The 21,519-nt window shown below is 32.4% G+C and overlaps 1 protein-coding gene across 1 annotated transcript in view; it reads right to left on the reverse strand.

The window, feature by feature from the left end:
• Window positions 1-21,519, reverse strand: part of APH1B (aph-1 homolog B, gamma-secretase subunit) — a 34,483-nt gene that overhangs the window by 7,809 nt on the left and 5,155 nt on the right. The window contains exons 3-4 of the mRNA XM_051980904.1: window positions 15,746-15,819; window positions 12,530-12,652 (exon numbers count right to left, since the gene is read on the reverse strand). Of these exons, the coding sequence (XP_051836864.1) occupies window positions 12,530-12,652; window positions 15,746-15,819 (197 nt within the window). The remainder of the gene's footprint in view (window positions 1-12,529; window positions 12,653-15,745; window positions 15,820-21,519) is intronic.

The raw sequence follows: 21,519 nt of genomic DNA on the forward strand, positions 1-21,519 counted from the left end.
CAGAGAATCATTATTTGCCAAAATGAAAACTTCTTTCCTCTGTATCTCTCCAAACTCATTCCTATCTTGATCCACCTTCAATCCTTTCCTGCCTTCCTTGCTTCCACTTGCCCTCTGACATTGTTAATCTATCTCTTTTCATCCTATATCTCCTTCCATTCACAGTCTTTCATTGTTCTTTTGATTGTGGAAACCTGGTTTTCCCTGGATTACACTTCATCACTGGACACGCTCATATTGTTTGTTATTCCTCATACAAGCCATAACAGACTGGGCTCTTCTGGATACTATCCCTTTTTTATTCAGAGTAATGACACATTAACTTTTTTGGAAGGAGGAAGGAAAAAGGAGCATATACTTATTTGCCAATGCCACATACATATTGTCCTCTTTGCAGACCTGACCCAGGAACCTCTTTTGAGGTACATTCATTCTCTATGATCCTTCCTAGATCATTGTTTCTTGTTACTTCTAAGTTTAGGTTATTATTCTTTCTTAAAGAGTTGAGTACTTGACTTTCAATCTTCTTCTCCTTTATAATCCAGAGGATTCTAAAATAATCTTTTTAATCTCACAATACTTATGTATAGATATTGTTACAATCTTATTCCATTTCTAAACAAAAATTTCTCAAATTGAAAATTTCCATTTGGAGGTATGGGCAGGGAATAAGAACATTATTTCTTCACATAAACATACAAAACAGAACAGGTGGCTTAAGGTAGCAGCTGATTATCTCTCTCTTGAATATCTTGCCTTCTTATTCTTTTGAAAATCTTGTCCTGCCAAGTCTCAGTCTGAAATTACTCCTACCATCTGCTGCCTTCATTTCTTCTCATGTGCTGCTGAATGAAACTGGAGAAAATCGTGTAATCTTGCTGACAATACAGAGTTATATGACATATTCTCAAACAGGCCCTCACCATGGAAAGACGACCTTTTCTCCCTAACCATCACAGTGCCTTTCCCAAATCTTTTCCTCTCCTCAAAACTTTCCTGGTTTATACCTGGCTCCTCATCTTCCATTTTCTTCTCCTTTACTTCCATTTCACATAAAAAAGTAGCCCTTATTTCTTGCCAAGGCCAACCATTCTATATGCCAAGTGATCCCATTTCATCTAGCATACAAGATATATATCCCTCTATCAACCCTACTCTCTCATCAATCTTCAGCCTCTCCCTCTGTACAATCTACTTTCTTATTACCTATAATAAAGCTCTGTTCCAAGTCATCTTCTCTCTACTATTTCAATTGGTGAACTAATTGGCTTCCATGGATTCAATTACCATTTTTATGCTGGTGATTCTCAAATTTACTTATCCAATTCTAAATTCCATTTTGACTTTCAGTCTCACATTCCAACTATCCATAAGATTTATCAAATTGGATATCCTGTAAAAATATTCAATTCAATTTGTCCAAAGTTGAATTAATGGGGCAGCTAGATGGTGCAGTGGATAGAGCTCTGGCCCTGAATTCAGGAGGACCTGAGTTCAAACCTGGTCACAAACACTAATGCTTCCAAGCTGTGTGACTCTTGGCAAGTCACTTAACCCTAACTGCCTCAAACAAACAAAAAAAGCTGAATTCAATATTTCTCCCCAAACTATCTCCTCTCCCTAATGTTCTTATTGCTATCCAGGGCTCACAACCTAGATGACATTCTTGACTTTTTTTTAAAACTTTTTTTTCTACTCACCTGCCCCCATGTTGATAAATACTGCAAAATCCTGTTCATCCTATCTTTCATGTGCTTCCCCTTTCTCATCTGATACTGCTACGACCATCTTAGTTCAGACCCTTCTTATTTTACTCCTGAATTACTACAACAGCCTGATGGTTGGTCTCCCTGGCTCTATTTGGTCCATCCTCCACTCAGCTATCAAATTGATTTTCCTAAAGCACAGGTTTGTTCATGTCACACACCTATTCAGTAAATTAGTGGTTCCCTATTCCCTCTAATATCAAATATAAAATTCTCTATTTGGCTTTTAAAGACATGCACAAGCGCAACCTTTTTATCTTTCTAGGTTTTTCCACTTGTGTCCCCTTCCATATCCTCCGTGATTCTATCCACAATGGTTTCCCTGCTGTTCCTTGTACCACCTTTGCTCAGAATTTTCTCTTTCCTCATCTCTGCCTCTTTTTGTTTGTTTGTTTCCTTCAAGGTTAAGCTAAAGATAAAAACAGAACAGTGCCCTCCCTTAGAGAGCTTATATTTTATTGGAAATATGTATGAGTGGATGAAAATATATACAAGATAATTTCAAAGAAGAGATACTTGCAGCTGGCGGGGAAGAAGGGTAAGGAATCAGACTTCCTAAGGAGTATTTAAACTGGGCTTTGAAAAGAACTAAGGATTCTAAAAGGCACAAATGAGAAGGAAGTTCATTCATAGAAGTCCACCTGTGCAAAAGTATGGAAGTGGGTCATGGAATATCAAGTGTGAGAGACAACAAGTAGGACATTTTGACTGGATTGTAATGTAATGAAAGGAAGCAATGTAAAATAAGTCTTTAAAGGCAGACTAGAGCCAGATTGTTCAGATTAAAATGCCAAAAAGAGGAGTTTGTATTTGTCCTAGAATCCTAGAATGTATTGATCCTAGGATCAATAGAAAGACAAGAGCGTATTAAGGAAGAGGACCAACAGGGTCAAAAATATGTTTAAAGATGGTAATCTGTTTAAACACTGTAAGTGGCAGGGAGTTAATTATTTGATGAGCTAGATATTGTTCACTGTCATACAGTTTTTAATTGTTATAAAATAATTTCTTACTTTAAATCAAACATTGCCTATTGTAGCTTTCATCAACAGTTTTGTTCCTATAAGCAACAATAAACAAATCTATTTTTTCTTCTACTTGGCAGTCTTTTAAACAAAGGATATTCCAAAAGTCTTGGGCAGTTTTTAGCTATTAAAGCAAGCAGCTTAACACTTCACCAAGACTTCTGGGATATGCTATAGATGAAGAGAGCCATCATGTTCCTGCTTCAGATTCACACATTAGAATGGATAATAATGAATTAGAACATGAAGCGGAGGGCAACCATTATGATGATGGTTTGGAAATTATTTCTTAGGAGAAAAGTTTGGAAGAAATGGAAATGCATAGTTTTGCAAAAGAGAAGCCTCAACAAAGATATAATAACTGTCCTTAACAACTCAGGGTTATATGATCATATTTACATTTTAAATCTGAAATGTGAAGCCTCTATGAGTGATTCCGAAGGTTGTACTTGTAGGATCATAGATTTACAGAAGAAAAAAATCTTAAAAGACAGCTAGTCTAAACCTCTGATATCAAATCCAGACCTCTTACTATTATTCTCTTCTGTCCATTCCCTCATAAAAATATTTCTCTGATTCTTCATCATGTTGTGGATATGATATTATGATGGGAAAGTTAAGGCTTTGGAAGATTCTGACAAACTGGATTGGCTTTGATGATCATCCCAAAGACATACTTTTGTCTTCTGAACAAGGATCAATCCAATTAAACAGAGGAGCTTATCACCAGTAGGTTGGCTTCTTGATAACATAACAAAAAACAAAATGGTCTCCAGACTTGTATAGCAACAGTGATGAGGTAGCAGGAAAGGATCATAAGATGATAGATTATAGGCATAAAACACCTTAGAGCTTATCTAATTTTTTAATTTTGGAAGTGAAGAATCTGAGTTTCAGTGAAATTAAAGCAAGTTACAAAACTAGTTAAATGGCAGAGATGGGATTTAAACTGAGTAGACTAGGAGTAGCTAAATGGCACAGTGGCTAGAACATCAGCCCTGAAGTCAAGAGGACCTGAATTCAAATCCAGCCTCAGACACTTAATACTGTCCTAGCCTAGACAAGTCACTTAACACCAATTGCCTCAGCAAAAAAATAAATATAAACTGAATAGACTAAGGGCAATAAATGATAATATATGTTGGACATACAGAGGCTGCAACATATTACTAATCATAACCTACATGTAAAAAGTAGTGTAAAAGTAAGAGACATTAAACAAAATAAATAATCAGAAAAAGATCATGTAAAAAGAGGAGAAAGAACTAAAAGCTAAAATATGAAATCGCTACACATATAACATTAAAAAAGACTTCCAGCACGTTGAGGAGATTTTTTTTCCATATAAAACCTTATTTAGAAGCACATGAACAAGAATTACATGGGATAAAAAGATATGAATGGACTGTAATCTGGGCCACTGAAGAAAGAATACAACATGTTCATGAGAACATGAACTGAAGTTTAAGGCTGAACTGATCTGGAGCATCTAGATAGCATAGTACATACAGCACTGCTCTGGTATAGGAGGACCTGAGTTCTAATCTGGTCTAAAATACTGATTAACTATATGACCATGAGCAAATCACTTAATCCTGACTACCTCTCCAAATAAAGAAAAAAAAGTTTCACTGATCCCTAATTTTCCCTGTATGATTTATTAATGTCAAATTTCACACTCTTGCTTTTTGTCTACCAGTTCTGTCTACCAAAATTATTCTAAATCTTTTTCCTGAAAAAATAATTAAAGAACAAAATTTGGGGGTAAGATGTATTATTTTCATTATAATCACAAGTGAGTTTTATGACTGGTGGGCAAGCAACTCCACATTAGTCAATATACGTGGTGCTTTATACTCACTATCAGATTCACACATTAGAATGGCTAATAATGAATTAGAACATGAAGTGGAGGGCAACCATTATGATGATGGTTTGGAAATTATTTCTTAGGAGATAAGTTTGGAGGAAATGGAAATGCATAGTTTTGCAAAAGAGAAGCCTCAACAAGGATATAATAACTGTCCTTAAATAGCTGGATGTCACGAGCATGACTTATTTTGAACTGCCCAACAAGGTAGAATTAGGTAAAAGGTAAAAGTTATAGAGGAATAGAGTTTGATTGAGTACTAAAAAAAAAAACTAACAATTAAAAATGTTTCAATAATGGAATGAGCTGCTTTACAGAACAGTAAGCTTCTCATTAGCAGACATTCAGAAGTTTAATCTAGATAAACATCTGCCAAGAAGTTTGTAGTCAGGATTCCTGGATAGGATTTATAAGGTTTATGGTTTTAACTTCAAGGTTGCAGAAGTACTAAGTAGCAGAAAAGCTGATATGTAAACCCAGACTCCAAATCTAATGGTTTTTTTTTTCCCCTCCCATTAAACTGTGTTACCCTTCATGCTAGAACAGAAGAATAAACTGACCTCAAAGGTTCATTTCAACTCTAAGATTGCAATACACATAGTGCTCATTATTGCTAAACACTGTACTAAACCCTGTAAATAAATACAAAAAAAAAAAAGAAAAGAAAAGAAAATTTATATCAGAAAATATAGTCGGACTAATATCCCACTACAGTTGTTGCATGGTTGCAAACAATAACACAATCAGGATCTCTGAAGAATTACAAATGAGTATCATCCAGAGAGCAATGGAGAGAGCAATAGGTATGAGCAAAATGCAACACCATCACAAAAAAAAAAAAAAAATAAGGCGGTAAACAGGAACAAAATATGGCACTTAAAAAATGTCTGGAACAAAAAAGATGATGGGCTAATGACACAGCTAGAATAAAGGATAACTAATGAATAGTCCATGAATTCCACTAATAGGCTTGTGATATCAGAATAAAGCAAGGAAAACATTTAGCATAATGGATGTAACTTAAGAGGAGGAGGATCTGGAACAGAATTAGTTGCAAAGAACAGGCAAACTTAAATGGGTTGAGACTTGCACTGATGAAGGAAATTTAAGTACTATAATAGTACTGGACATCCTTGACTAAAGAAGAGCCAAAACCTGGCTAAGAGATTTAATTAAGCAATTTCTTTGTAAAATATATTTATGTGTTATGTAGATATCTTTGCTGATGACAATTAGAATATTTATTCTATTAAAATTTACCACAAAATGTTAGCCAATATTATAACACATTTTCACTTGGGAGTGGCATAAAACTTCCAAAACCCAAAACACAGAACTATAAAGAAATGTGTAAAATCTAGAAGTCCAAACTCACATTTTGTATATGAAGAAACTAAGAATTTGAAGACATGCCATTTTAGTTCTGGTCAAGTTCTCTTTCTACTAATATAAGGTGTCCCTTATTGATTGTTGCAATATTTTAATCATTTTAAAATTTTGATTCTATCATGTTTTGCATTAACTTTCCCTCCCAGTTTGACAAAGTTCAAAACTGTCATAACTGAGAGTCATCAACAAATGCCAAAAATCTTATTCATGAAAACTACCTTTAAACCTACAGTACAATATATCATAGGAGTATTCTCTAGTGCATGCCCTCATTATTTCATGAATGGACTATTGCAATTCTCTAGTGCAACTCTTCTATTGACAAGTCTGTTTTTGCCTTAAGTCTTTATCTACTTAATCTGCCCTCCATTAGGTTATCAAAAGAACTTTCCTAAAATGAAGGTCAGACCATGTCTGTCTGCCTGTCACACATACACAGACACCACAGAGACACATACACACAAAATAAATTCTAGTGGTTCTCTATTGCTGCCAGGATCAAATACAAAATCCTGTTTTGTGGTGAAAGCCTTCTTAACCCAGCCCCCTCCTGCTTTTCCACTCTTCTTACTATTCACCACATACTCTTTAATCCAGTGAAATTGACCTTTTTTTGGTCAGTGAACAAGACATTCCATGTCTACACTGTAGGCATTTTTTTCTGGCTGTCTTCCAATGTGTGGAATGTTCAACTTCAACTATACCTCATAGCATCCCTGGCTTCCTTTAAATCCTGATTAAAATCCCATTTTTTTATGGGAAGCCTCTTCTAAACTCTCTTAATTTTAAATTATTTCTTAAATTAAATCTCTTAAATTATTTTCTAAGGGAAGCTAGGTGGTGCAGTGGATAGAGCACCAGCCCTGAAGTCAGGAGAACCCGAGTTCAAATCTGGCCTCAGACACTTAACACTTCCTAGCTGTGTGACCCTGGTAAAGTCACTTAACCCCAATTGCCTCAGGGGAAAAAAAAAGAAAAAAATCTCTATCCTGTATATAGCTTGCTTTGTATATATTTGCATCCTTTCTCTCTTGTGAATTTGTAAGCTCTTAGAGAGCAGAGGCTATCTTTTGTCTCTTCTAGAATTAATATTGTGTCTGGCACATTGTCAACACTTAATAAATGTTTACTTATTTATTATCCTAGACCAAAGGTTCTTCACCTGGAATCCATAATCCCAAGATGTTCATAAGCGTAGGTAGGAAAAATTACATCTTTATTTCAAAATAATTAGTTGATTTTATGCATTCAAAAACATTATATACTGTCAAGGTATCCAAAGGTTTCCCTAGACTGCCAAAGGGGTACATGATACAATACCCCCCTCCCCCAAAAAACAACAATAAAAACATTGTTCTAAACAGTCATTTTACAGAGAGCTTAAAAATGGCTAAAATTGATAGTATCTTTATAAAGAACAATTAAATGAAATTTAAAATTAATGAATCCTCTACACTGCATACAATAAAAATTTTAAAGTTTTACTCTAGGACTACTCACAATTAAAAATTAATATAAATTAAAAGGAGCTCTGTATTTAATTTGCAAAGTTCTAGCTACAATGTTTTGCCAAGGAATATGACTCAGACATATGACCAATAAAATGGGGAGGAAACGTGACACTCCTATCCTTTATAACTCTGAACAAACCTATTAGAAACATTTTTCTGACCTTAAAATCTAAAAACCATATTGCAGTGTATGTTTAGTCCATAGAACAATTCCAATAACTCTAACTGAAACTACTATATTACTTTACCAAGGCTTCAAGAAGAAATAATTTGAGTCAGTAGATGTGTTAAAAGTTAGTTATTTTTCAAAATTTAACATCCTCTACTTCCAGATGATAAAACATCATTTAGCTGGGATGTCCACCCTAAATCCTGCAAACTATCAAGAAACTGTTGTGGTACTTTCATTCTTTGTATATATATTTTTAATAACAGAAGAAGAAAATGAATTTAGGAATTTGCTATAACTCAGAGTTGGCCTTAAATATTAGGATGATTAAAATAAGTTCTAAAATCATCATGAGATGTATACTTTAAAAATATTTGTACTATCTTTCAAAAGCAAGATTTAAAATGATAAAAAAAAAAAAAAAACAAAACTGCTTGACTTTCTGAAATAAGTCAGCACCATCTAGTGAAAAAACCTGGCATTAGAAAAAATTAACATCTCATTAACAAAGCATCATTTGGCAGCAAAAATTAAAATAATTTTTAAATGATTAGAAAGCATAATCATTGATTATTACTACCAAGGCAACAAATTTGAAGAAACCATCAAAAGAGGATATTGAATTAGTTTATAAATTGGGACAATAAGCCAGACTCTAATTATTTATTATTACATGTAAATAAAATACAAGTAATATGTACTAATTAGTACTATATGTGAACCATGATTAAAAAAAGAAACAAAAAGTATCAACATCAAATTATAATTTTTTAAAGTCCCTAATTTTGTTAACAAATTTAATTGTGGATTGCTAACAAGATAATTTCTTGTATAGTACCACCAGAACTATCACAAAAATAAAGCATAACAGTATAGGTTATATTAGCTCAACTAATTTCTACAATAAAATTTTCTCTTAATAAAAATTACTAAATGGTTATCTATATATTTGCAACAGCAAACACAGCTATATCAAAAGTTAAATACATTAAAAACTAAAAGATAGGGACTAAACTAGTTCACAATTTCATGTTCTCTGGAGGAAAGAAGCTTATCAAGAGATTCTGCTTAATATTTTAATAGCACTTTCTACTTCTACACATTTGGTTTGTGACATTTGGCATGTGGAGGAGTAAGTAGGCCTTGGTATGAAGAAAGGTCACCTTCTTCCTGTGAGACATCAGTAAAAGAGAAAAAAGTGGGGGAAGGCACTTGAGTGATATGAGAGCAGAAGCTGGGCAAGAGAAAGCTTTCCCTGAATTGTCGGATTTTTTTTCAGGGTAATAAGAGGAACGTTCTTATCTGAGTACTCAATATGAGAAAAGATGCCACAGGAAGTTTAAATAGGAATGAAAAGTGTGTTAATTGGCTGAGTCAAAGTTTTTGAAAATAGTTACTCATAATTCCAAGAAAAAACAAAACAAAACACCTTTAATGGACTATGCTATGAGTTCTAGGAAACTGGCAGGCAACTGCAAGAAGAAAAACAATTTTTTCTTTTAATCTACCTGGCTATTAAAAAACAAGTGACCAAAAAGAACTATAAACATAATATGTAGCCAGGAGAAAATATCATATTTTTGAAAATACACATTATCATAACAGGAAGAAAGGATTCATTAATTAAATATACACTTTTAAAAATAGAATATTAACAAATAATGTAAAAATAAACACAAAAGAGGAAATCTTGTAAGTCAGAGAAGAAATATGTAAATGGGGGGGTGGGAACCTTACAGAACCTGGTTCTTGGAAAAGCAATAACTATTTAACTAATCTGCTCAAAAAGCAAGGAAGGAAAAGCAAATTGCCAAAATAAAAGAAGAATAAGTCGAAATCACAACAAATGAACTGCCAAAAGGGATAAAAATCTGGTCCTGATGGATACGAAGTGAACTCTAATATGTAAAAAGCAATGAATACTTATGCTATACAAATTATTCTGAAAAATTGATAAAACAAAATATTTTATCAAACTTTTTAAATGAGAATTCCAGTTCTAACACCTAAACCAAGAAAAGAAAGAGAACTATAGTCCAGTGTTAGTAATGCTATAGATACAAAAGAATAAAATTCTAACAAATTGATTGCAGGAATATACACAAAAACCCCTGTCCCTGAGATTTAGTTTGGTTTATATCAGGAATGAAAAGATGAATAATAAAGATGAACAGACCATATGAATGAAACAAATGAATTTAATAATCAGTGTTTAATAAACTTAAGAACAAATTATTTGAGGAAAAATTTGTTGGTTTTTTTTTGTCTTAATAGCTTACATTGCTGTATTAACTTAAGTTTATTGGGAATAAAATTTATAGTCCATCATATGTTTTTATATTACAGATTCAGTATCAGAATAGTAAACAAAATTCAGACAAAAATACAATGTGATAGAATAAGGTAATTTAAAACTGAAATGGCTTTTATGGATAAAGGGAATCTCCAAACAAAAAAATCTGATGTTTATAAAACTACCTATTCTCTCTAAGGGATGACAAAATTTTATTTTGAGAATAATTTGGTCAATAAAAGGGCAACAAGTTATTTGAGCTTAAGAAGAAAGTGAGGAAAAATTTGTTAATGGCCAAGAACTAAAAAGAAGTTTAGCAAGGTTTAGAGCAACAGCTATAATATCTGATGATAGATGCAATATTCCGTACCCCATGTTCTTCTCTGCAAAGAAGAAATAGAGATGCATTTTTCAACTCTTTTTTAGAACCAAGCTTACAAATCACAATAAGCTAAAATTATATATGTGCCCTGAATACTTAAGAGATATATCATTAAAAAAGATCAGATCAGCTACCTTTTATAGATATAGCTAAGGAAAAAATTCTTAACTAAAGAAGGGAATAACATAATAAAAAGGATAAATATAATTTGATTGGATAAAATTAAAAGGCTGACACAAACAAAATCAATAGATGATATCAAAAGGGAAAGTTTCAATCAGGGGAAAAAAACCCCTGCAATTTTTATCTTTGCTAAGGGTCTAATCAAAGATACAAGGCCACAAATCATTCTCTAATAGATAAATGATCAAAGGCCATGAATAAACCATTCCTAAGATATTTGCCAAATATTAACAATCATATGAAATAATGCTCCAGATAATGTAAGAAGAAAAATGCAAAAGAAAACAAAACTGAGATTTTACTTTTCATTCAATCATTTGTTAAAGATGAGACAAGATAGTTGAAGAGGCTGTAAAAATTAAGTATACTACTACTACTACGACTGAGGCTGGGAACTGCTCCAACCATTCTGGAAAGAAATTTTGAAAGTGGCTAAAATGTTCACATGCTTTAACACAGAGATCATACTATTAGGCACATAATTCAAGAAAAATAAATACAGAAGAAATTTTTTAAAACAGGTTCCATATTCTATATAATATTCACAAAAGTACTTTTTCTGATAGCAAAGAAATGTAAACAAAATTGGTGACCAGTAAATTGAGGAACAGCTTCAATGTGATCAATGAATGTAATCAACTATTATTATACAATGATAAATGATTCTGAATGATTTAGAAAAACATGTGACATTGAAAATGTAATTGCCAAACATAGATCTAAAAGAGTTGAAAGATGCATCTCTATTTCTTCTTTGTAGAGATGAGTACTAGGGGTACAGAATACTGAATCTATCATCAGATACAGTCAAAGTCCTGGTTAGTCTTGCTGATCTGCCTTTTTTTTTTTAAGCTTTCCTCTTAAATCTTTTTACAAGGAATGGATTGTTGGGTAAGATATGGGAGGGTGCTGGGGGAGGGAGGTTGTTTTATTCATAATGATGATGACATGAACTACATTAATAAAAACAGATGAAGAAAAATAAAGTATAACTTATTCTACAATCCTTCTCTACTTCATTTCAACACACAGAAACACAGGACAAAGAACAGGAAGATTCATCACAAGACCAATCCCTTTCCCTTTGTAGATGAGGAAAATGAGGCTCAGAAAGAGGAAACAATTTGTCCAAGGTCAAACATAGGTAGTAAATAACAGAGCTAGAATCTAACCATGTCTTCTACTATTTTGCACTGTTTTATGTCTGTAAATCTTTTGTCTCCCAATATTATAAGACTGGGAAAGAAGTCTGACCAGTACTCACCATTATAGTTGTCAGAAAGAAATCAAAAACAACAAACTAACTATAGCTCAAGAAATATTCTGAAGATCAATAAAAACTAAAGAAAACTTAGGAAGTGTGCTGCCCATTAATATTTACTCTCAAAATTAAAAACACAGCAAAGTTCCTAATTTGGCATAAAAGAAACAACTCTTATCTATATAGTTCTTTAAAATTTTATGCAAGTCTTGCTCAGTATATCCTTTGTGGGAGACAAAGAATACATTATTATCATCACCATTTTATAGGCAACTAAAGTTCAGAGTTTAAAATTATTTAACGAAGAACAGAAACCTAATAAGCACCTTTGCTGGTTCTAAACACTTGTTTCTCTCCAACTATAAGCTCTTGCTTGTTATTATTCCACAGCTACCTTTCCTACCTACATCAGACTAAGTCTATGTGAGCTATTTTGAAAACATTTTGGCATTTTCTCCTGTTAACCACTTTAGCTATCAAGCTAGTGAGGGAAAAATGTCTTTGGTTCTCATCCCAGAATAAGCACCAGCTCACTCTAAGAAAGTCACTAAACTGGCTTTTTTTGTGAGACTAAAATGTTTTAAAGAAAATATGTAGGATTTAAATAGCTAAAATCTATGAATTATGTTTGTAAGATAGACACAAAGTCTTCATTATCAATACCTTTACCAACTACATACCTGATGCAAGGAAGAACTGTGGAGGATCTCCATGTATGCCTACTATTCCTGGTCCCAAGGAATCAGACAGGATATTAACAAGGGAAAATACTCCACTCATAATTCCAAAACCTAAGCCAGACACTGAAAGAAAAAAACATATGATGTTAATTGGTGACCAAAGGTATCATGGTATAGAAGAAAGATTACTGTGTTTGGAATGTGGAAGACTTGAGTTCAAATTCTAGGATGAGATTTTGGGAAAGTCACTTACTCTCTGAGCGGTTTTCTCATGTAAAAATGAGGAGGTCGGGCTAAATCCAACATGTTATATATACACTATACTGAGGGCCACACATAATCTAAAATACTTCTGAATGCCGCAAAATGCACACATTTTAGTCTAGCCCAAATGTTCACATCAACAACTTGTACTCAGCCTGTGGCAGACATTATTCTAAGCCCACACTGGTCTGATCAGTCACAGTCAGACACACTGTAACTCAACTCTAACACAGTGATATCATTTTGGACCTCTTTGAGAATGAGGAACAATTGAGTACAGGCCAAACTAGATTAAAATGAAACTGGGAAACACCAAAATAAATGAAAATACAATACGTAGTTTGAGTCAAAATAAAACCCACAGGGATTCTTGGGTACGGTTTAGTGACCCTGTTTCTAATAAGAGTTTGATGCCACTGGTCTAGGTCCCAGCTTCTTAAACTGTGGTTCACAACCCCATATGAGATTTCATAGCTGAATGTGGAGGAAGGGGTGTCACAAATTTATTACATATCTATATAAATAGGTGTCAGGGAAAAATTTCTCAGATGAAAACAGTTACAAGTGGGTTTAAGAAGCCCTGGTGATCCTGTTTAGGTCCAAATCTATAACCTTCTATTCTCTGATGTGATATTATCCATATCTAAATTTCACTAGATACAACATAGACTGGGGAGCAAAGCTTAGTTATGAGGGAAAAGGGTAAAAAAGGAGAGGATAAGAAGATAGATTTTTTGAGAGGCACATGCTTGAACTAAATGATAAAATGGAGAGAAAAGAAAGAATAAAATTGACTAAAAAAAAATTTAAAGAGATGTCATAAAGGGAAAAGATAATAAAAATGGAACAGAAAAGGAGAAAAAAAAAAGGTTGGTTTTAATTTTTAAAAAATTAGGTTTCTATATACTTTGATAGTTTAGGGTTCCAACCCTAAATGACATATATGTCTAGATACTTTAAGGAATGGCTCCCAAAGTAATATTATAACTTAGTTATTTCTTCAAAGTGATTCAATTGGATTTTCTTCAGCATGAATCTCAGAAACCCACACCGATGTGAAACCAGATCAAAATTTTCAACAGAATTATAAAGGAACAATATGTCAAAGGGGAAAAGCATATTTAATATACATCTTCCTCAAGTACAGACCTGACCATGTCCCCTCCCTAATCCTACCCAATAAACTCTAGCAGCTCCTTATTAACTCCAGGGATAAATATCAAATCCTGTTTGGCTTTTAAAACCTTTTTAATCTAGTGCTTTCTTGCTTTCTAATCTTCTATTTTACTTCCCTCAATTTGATTCCTCTATTCTGTGATCTAGTAATATTGACTTTTTTGTTATTCCATAATTTCTTAATTTCTCAAGTATGCAATTTCATTGACTGTCTCAATGGCTCCAATACCCTTCTTCCTATCCCCGTTCTCCTAGTTTCAATTAAGTCCTTTAGTACCCAGCTAAAATAGCAAATGCAAAAAGCTTTTTCCAAATCTCCTTAATTCTAAGGCCTTCTTTATGACATTATCTCCAACTATCCTTTCTAGATCTTGTGAGTATATAGTTATCTACAAGTTGTCCTCCTCATTATATTAAGACCTGAGTGCAAGGATTGATTCCCTCCATTTCTTTGTATCCCCAGCATAGCTTGGCACATAGAAAGTGATTAATATATGCTTATTCATTTGACATATATATTCTTTCCTGTGGTGCTCCATTGTTAAAAACAGTAAATATCTCTTTCAATCCCAAGGATATTGAAAAAAAAGAAACAATCCCTAGGAATGTCTGTATTCTTACTGACCTTTGGAGATCATGAACTTCTGAAGGAACAAAAGATGTTTCTCTCTTTAAGGATCTATTTGATCATTGTTTAGACCTTTTATACTACTCAAAACTTAATTTACCTCAGATTCTCACCTACATTTTTGTTCAAAAGATTCAAACATCTTTCAATTATGTTAATTTTAATTTTCTTCTGATTAGTATTAAGTTCAACTTGGCACAATAATTTCCTTTGCCTTGAGATATTAATCTTGTAATCTTTTCTTATATTTGTTCAGTAATCCTATATAATTCCGACTAGGATTTCTTACTATACGATTTGTTGTTTCTTGGTTGCTTGAAGTATACTTTTTGACTGGATAATACTAGTGTTTGGAAATCACATTTATGGATGTATTAACGCTTTTTTTTTTTTTTTTGGTAGTTTCTCTTTTAAAGTTGCCCTTGGGTTCTAATATCCCTGGGCAATTTTATTTTGATTTCTTACTCAAGTTTTTGGTTTTGCAATGGCTTTAGAGAAGCCCAAATATGAAGTTCTCCTATTGCCTTCTTTTTTCCAACTTACTTCTCTATCATAATTCAGGTAAATATTGATAAGGATCTAAAACAGTAGTTAAGGGGTGGTGAAAAATACATAAAAGATATTTTGGATATAGAATAATAAAAATATTTGGGAGAATAAACCTAATGAGTAACACATTAGACTTAAGAACTAAAAAATTTTAATGGGAAAAATAAAGTGAGGTTTGATTAAAGTGAATGTACTCTGAATTTGAAAATTTGAGTTTCAGACCTAGCTTTGCCACTGTTTGTATGATCTTGGGCAAGTCACTTAACCTCTCTGAAATTGAGCTTCTTTATCTATAAACTGAAGAATTGCATTATCTAGTTTTTAGGAAAATGTTTTATACATCTTGAAACACTATACAAATATTAACAATCATCATAACTGTTATAATACACTCTCTTCTCAGAATAATTCAAGGCATCTTGAATTATTTGATTTTTTTCCCTCCTTTTTAATTCTTTGTTATAAGGGATTGCTATATAGGAAAGGGAGAATGAAGGGAGAAAGTTGAAAAATATAAATTATATAAAGCCAAAAGATATCAATAAGATTTTTGGAAAATAAAATTATACACATAAATATCTGATTGAATTCTAACTTACCATAGGCCAGCTGTCTTATAGAAATGGGTGATGTCTCCTCTTGGCTTATAGTCATCAAACCCTTATTTGCTTTTCTGAAATATATACATGTATAATTTTTTAAAAATGAAAACCTAACAGAAAAATCTGAAACATATTTCAAATTTAGATTTATAAATCTATGTGCTGAGTCATGAATTACAATATTTAAGTGAATATATGGTAAACACATCAATTAATTATAACTCAATTGGCTAGAATTATCAGTTCTTTTATGATTTACTTACACTGTGTTAAAGTACAAGAAAAGCTATTAATCAAGGATTAATTCAGAAAACGGATTTCAGTCTAACCTTGAATTCAAGCCCAATTCTCAGGCTATTTATATCCCATTGTCTCCCACACATACAATACTTTTTTCCATCCTTGTGACTTTAGGAGCTATAGTCTGTTGCTGGAATGTTCTCCCCTTTACATTTTGCCCATTCTAATTCTATATCCTTTAAGACCCATCATATTGAATTCTGCCTCTTCGAGCAAGTTTTTTCAGTCTCCTATAGTAAATACTGGTGTTTTCCTTTTCTGAATATTATCTAGTATCATTATGCAAAAGTATGTCTTATTTCCTCAACTGTTTTGTAAGACAGTGCAGAAATTCTTATGCTTCTTTTCTATTCAGCACAAAAAGATTTTTTGAACTTCAACTCAACAGAATATAAGTTTCCTTAAGGGCTGGGACCGTCACTTTTGTCTTTTAATCTTCAGCGCTTGAAGCACTAGCTTTAGTGCATGATACTTAATGCTTGTCAGACATCTGAATGAAAAAAAATTTTTTATAAGTACATGCATGACTATATTGGTTCATTTGAAAAAGGTCTGCATTTAGTGGACTCTGGAGGCTCAATGAATTCAGTGTGATCCAATAGCCAAAAAAGTTAATAAAAGTCGAGAGTACATTAAGAAAGGCCTGCTCTGGTCACATTACAGCTAGAATCTCATGTTCTACTCTGGCAATCACATTTTAGAAAGGACAATGACAACTTGAAGAGTTAAAGAAATAAAGTAGGATAATCAAAGCAGTGAGGTTTTGATTTCATACCATATGAAGATAGACTGAAGGAAGAAGATTTGTAAGGGATGGAAACATGATAGCATTTTACATTATTTAAAGGGTTTTTACATGGAAGGAGGATAATACTTTCTATTTGGCTCTAAGAGCAGTACCAAAAACCATGGGCAGAAATTACAAAGAGGCAAATTTAGAACTAAAATAAGGAAAAATCACTTAATAATCAAAGATATTAAAAGTAAAAGGCATTATCTCAGTAGGTATATATAATAGGATCACCCTCACTGGAAGTCTTCAAGCAGTCTAAAAGGGCATTTATTACACTATGCTATGGAAGGGATTTTGTTCAGGTATGGGTTGACTTGCTGTAATGATCTGCTCACAAAACATTCATTCATTAAGTTTAATTAAATGAGTACTCATAACAATGACCTTAATTTCAGCAGATTTTGAAACAAATAAGTTTCCATTGTAGTCACTATTTTTAAAAAACTTTATCCTTGTGAATTCATTGATATATGGGATTCCCAGTAAGTAAAATCTTTCTGCTAATGTAGATTAGTACCTACTGTGCAATTTATAGCCTTTTCAAAGAACTCTCAAAGGCTGTGCCAGAAGAGGGCAAACTCTGGATGGTCATACCAAATATAAAGGCTTCACTCAGAAGGTGATGATAAACTGATGCTAAATTCTGTCATTAATAGGCTCAATAAGAAAAAGAAGACTGAACACTAGATTTTAAACATTTTTGGCCACATTAATTCATGAAGGTTACCTACTAAAGAATGAAAAGGTTGAATCCCGAATTGGTGACAAAATTGTGGGGATGAAAAAATGAATTTTTTGAAGCTGAATATAAATCCATGTTAAATCCTAAAATTTGAGATTACTTGTTGCAAAAGAAATTCCTTCCTTAGATGTACTAAATTACTACATATAGAATGTTAATCCAGTTTAAATGCCGTCTCTTTTTATGACTTTTTTTTAAACCAGGATTTCATAGTATTTTTCATTTCTCTATATACTTATTATATGGTATTAACATTTCAGTTATTTGTGTTTTATTCTTCTAACTAAAATTTAAATTATAAGGACAAATAGAAAAGGGTAATAATTAATTTTCAGGATTAGTTAGGTCTGTACCATAGCTGTAGCTTCCTTTTGATGAATATCAGGAATTCCCAAGTTCCCAAGATTTTCATTCAGAATGGGACGGAAAAAAGAAAGAAAAGATTCAATTCTACAGCTAGGTGGTAGAGTAGGGAGCTGGCGCCAGAATCAGGAAGACCTAAGTTTAAATCTGATCTCAGATGCTTACTAACTATATGACTATACAAGTCATTTAACCCTTTTATCTTTTCCTTATCTGTAAAATGGGAATAATAGCATCTGTTTGCCAGAGTGAACTTTATCTGAAGTTAAACATGAGCTAATATTTGCAAAAGCACATTTTTCTTTCTTGCGGTTTTTCCCCCTTTTGGCCTAATTTTTCTTCTATAAAATGATAAATAGAAAAATATGTTTAAAAGGATCATACATATTTAATCTATATAAAATTGCTTGCTGTCTTGGGGAGCAAGGAAGTGAGAGGGAAAAAATTTGGAACACAAAAATATAATCAAAATGAATCTTGAAAACTATTTTTATATGTATTTGGAGAAATAAAATACTATTGGGGGAACAAAAGCATAGTATAGTGCACATTGTAAGTGCTATATAAATGTTAGCTATTATTATTAGTTCAACTATAATGTAATTTAAAAAAGGAAAAGAGTGATTTCCTATTATAATTAACTTGCTAGAAGGAATGCAAGAAACAACTAAAATTTTCCCAAAGGACTTCTCTGTGACCATAGATAACTTACACTGCAATATTCCTATCTAAGCATATTTATTTAGTCATCATAACAAGACCATTAAAGGCTCCTCAACTAATACAAAATATTTATTAAATGCTAAATGCTATGTGATCAATAAACTCTCCAGTACATTTTTGCATATATGTAATTAGTACTGTCTCTTTTATTATCTAAATTCTTAATGAATCTATCTGATATAGCAAAGTGTATGAGCAAAAAAAAAAATCGTATCATATGAATAACTATTATAGCCAGAAAATGCACACTTAAAAGTTTTCTTCTAGAGAAAAAATTCTTAAATCTATCAAGTCAAAAAGTATGTTGTTTTTTAATTTAGGTCTTGTGAATTGCTCACAGATGTTCTTATCATGTTAATAGTGCCTAATGGATAAATAAAAAAGTGAAAAAGGACATAGGAAGATTCATTTCTATGCTTCGGATGATACAAATAAAAGGATATTGAAAATTTTATATATATAGAAAGTTTTCTGTCCTTACAGTTCCAAGGACACTGAATTTTATTATTTCTAGGGCAACAAGATAAATAAACAAAACACTGTAGGAACTTGATTTTAAAGTATCAAAAAATCAGTCATATTCCTTTTTTGATTTTATACTTTTTGTTATAATCCTTGCTCTTTAAATTTAAGATTTCATACTATACTTAACATTTATGACAATTAACACTGCTGAGATTTACTGTTTCTGTCAATCCAAAAGGTAGATTGTCATATAATGTCATTTTTAAAAATAATAGCTTTTTATTTTCTAAATATATGTAAAGCTAGTTTTCAATATTCATCCTTGTAAAACCTTGTGTTCCATATTTTTTCTCATTCCATTTCCCCTCACTCCTCCTCTATAGACAGCAAGTAATGCAAGGTATGTCAAACGTGTAATTCTTCTATAAAAATTTCCACAATTATCATGCTGCACACACACACACAAAAGATCAAAAAAATGAAAAAGGAAAATAAAAAGTAAACAACAATTTAAAAAAAAGTGAAAATACTATGTTGTGATCTACATTCAGTCTCCATAATCCTTTTTCTGGATGCAGATGGCTATCTTCATCATAAGTCTACTGGAATTGGCCTGAATCACTTCAGTGTTGAAAAAACCATGTCTATCAGAATTGATCATTGAAAATTCTTGTCGCTGTGTACAACACTCTCTTGGTTATGCTCACTTCACTTAGCATCAGTTCATGTGACTCTTTTCAGGCTTCTCTGAAATCATCCTGCTGATCATTTCTTACAGAACAATACTATTCCATAATATTTATATAACTTATTCAGCCATTCTCTAACTGAAGGGCATCCACTCAGTTTCTAGTTCCTTGCCATTACAAAAATGGCTGCCACAAAAACCTATTTGCACAGGTAAGTCCCTTTCCCTTCTTTAAGCTCTCTTTGGGATAGTGGCCCAGTAGTAACACTGCTGAGTCAAAGGGTTTGCACAGTTTGATAACTTTTTGAGCATAGTTCCAAATTGGTCTCCAGAATGATTGAATCTGTTCACAGTTCCACCAACAATGTATTAGTGTCCCAATTTTCCCATTCCCTCCAACATTCATCATTACCTTTTCCTACCATTTAGCCAATCTGAGAAGTGCACAGTGGTACCTCAAGAGCTGTCTTAATTTGCATTTCTCTGATCAATAGATTTAGAATTATTTTTTCATATAACTGGAAATGGTCTCAATTTTTTAATCTAAAATTGTCTCTTCATATCCTTTGATCACTTATCAATCGGAAAATGGTTTATATTCTTACAAATTTGAGTCAATTCTCTATATATTTTAGAAATGAAGACTTTATCAAAACCCTTGAATGTAAATTTTTTTCCTGTTTTCTGCTTCCCTTCTAATCTTATCTGTATTGACTTTGTTTGTACAAAAACTTTAACTTAATATAATCAAAATTATTCATTTCGTATTTCATAAATGTACTCTAATTCTTCTTTGGCCATAAATTCCTTTCTTCTCCACAGATTTGAGAGGCAGACTATCCTTTGTTCTTCTAATTTGCTTACTGTATCACTCTTTATGTCTAAATAACAAATCCATTTTGATCTTATTTTGGTGGGTATTGGTCAATGCCTAGTTTGTCATACTATTTTCCAATTTTCCTAGCAATTTTTGTCAAATAGTGAGTTCTTATCCCAGAAGTTGGGGGTCTTTTGGTTTATTAAACACTAGATTACTATAGTCATTAACTATTATGTCTTGTAAATCTAACCCATTCCACTGATCAACTACTTTATTTCTTAGCCAGTACCAAATGGTTTTGATGACCGCTGCCTTAAATATAGTTTTAGATCTGATACAGCTAAGCCACCTTTATTTGCATTTTTCCCATTAATTCCCTTGAAATTCTTGAGTAATTTGTCTTATTGAAGGAATAAATATTTACTGTGTAAAGAAAAAAGAAATTAAAACTAAAGTCCTTATTTTTTATATAGTATAAACAGCAGAATTAAAATTGTTGTAAGCTACAGTAGTCTTAAAACAAAAATGACAAAAATGACTCATATTATGAACATTTCTACTGCAAAGGATTAGAAATCCATTATTCATTTTGGGGGGTCTCTATTGACATATTTAAAGATTACTAATCAGATACAAAGGACTATCAATCCAGGTCAAGTCAAATAAATTTTCATCACAAATATCCTAAATTTGCTAATTTTAAAAATAGAAAAAAAAAGCAGCTATTGTATCACACTTCCTCTCACATCTTCATAGTCCAATGAACATGCTTTAAAAAGTTTCTCCAATATTAAAAACTTTCTCTTAAAGTTTCTATTTCAACAGCTATTGTTTTATCTCCACTCTATGACCAAAAGTCTTGAAAAATGAAGATGAT

This window comes from Antechinus flavipes, chromosome 2, assembly GCF_016432865.1.
Source record: "Antechinus flavipes isolate AdamAnt ecotype Samford, QLD, Australia chromosome 2, AdamAnt_v2, whole genome shotgun sequence".
NCBI classification, from domain to species: Eukaryota; Metazoa; Chordata; class Mammalia; order Dasyuromorphia; family Dasyuridae; genus Antechinus; species Antechinus flavipes.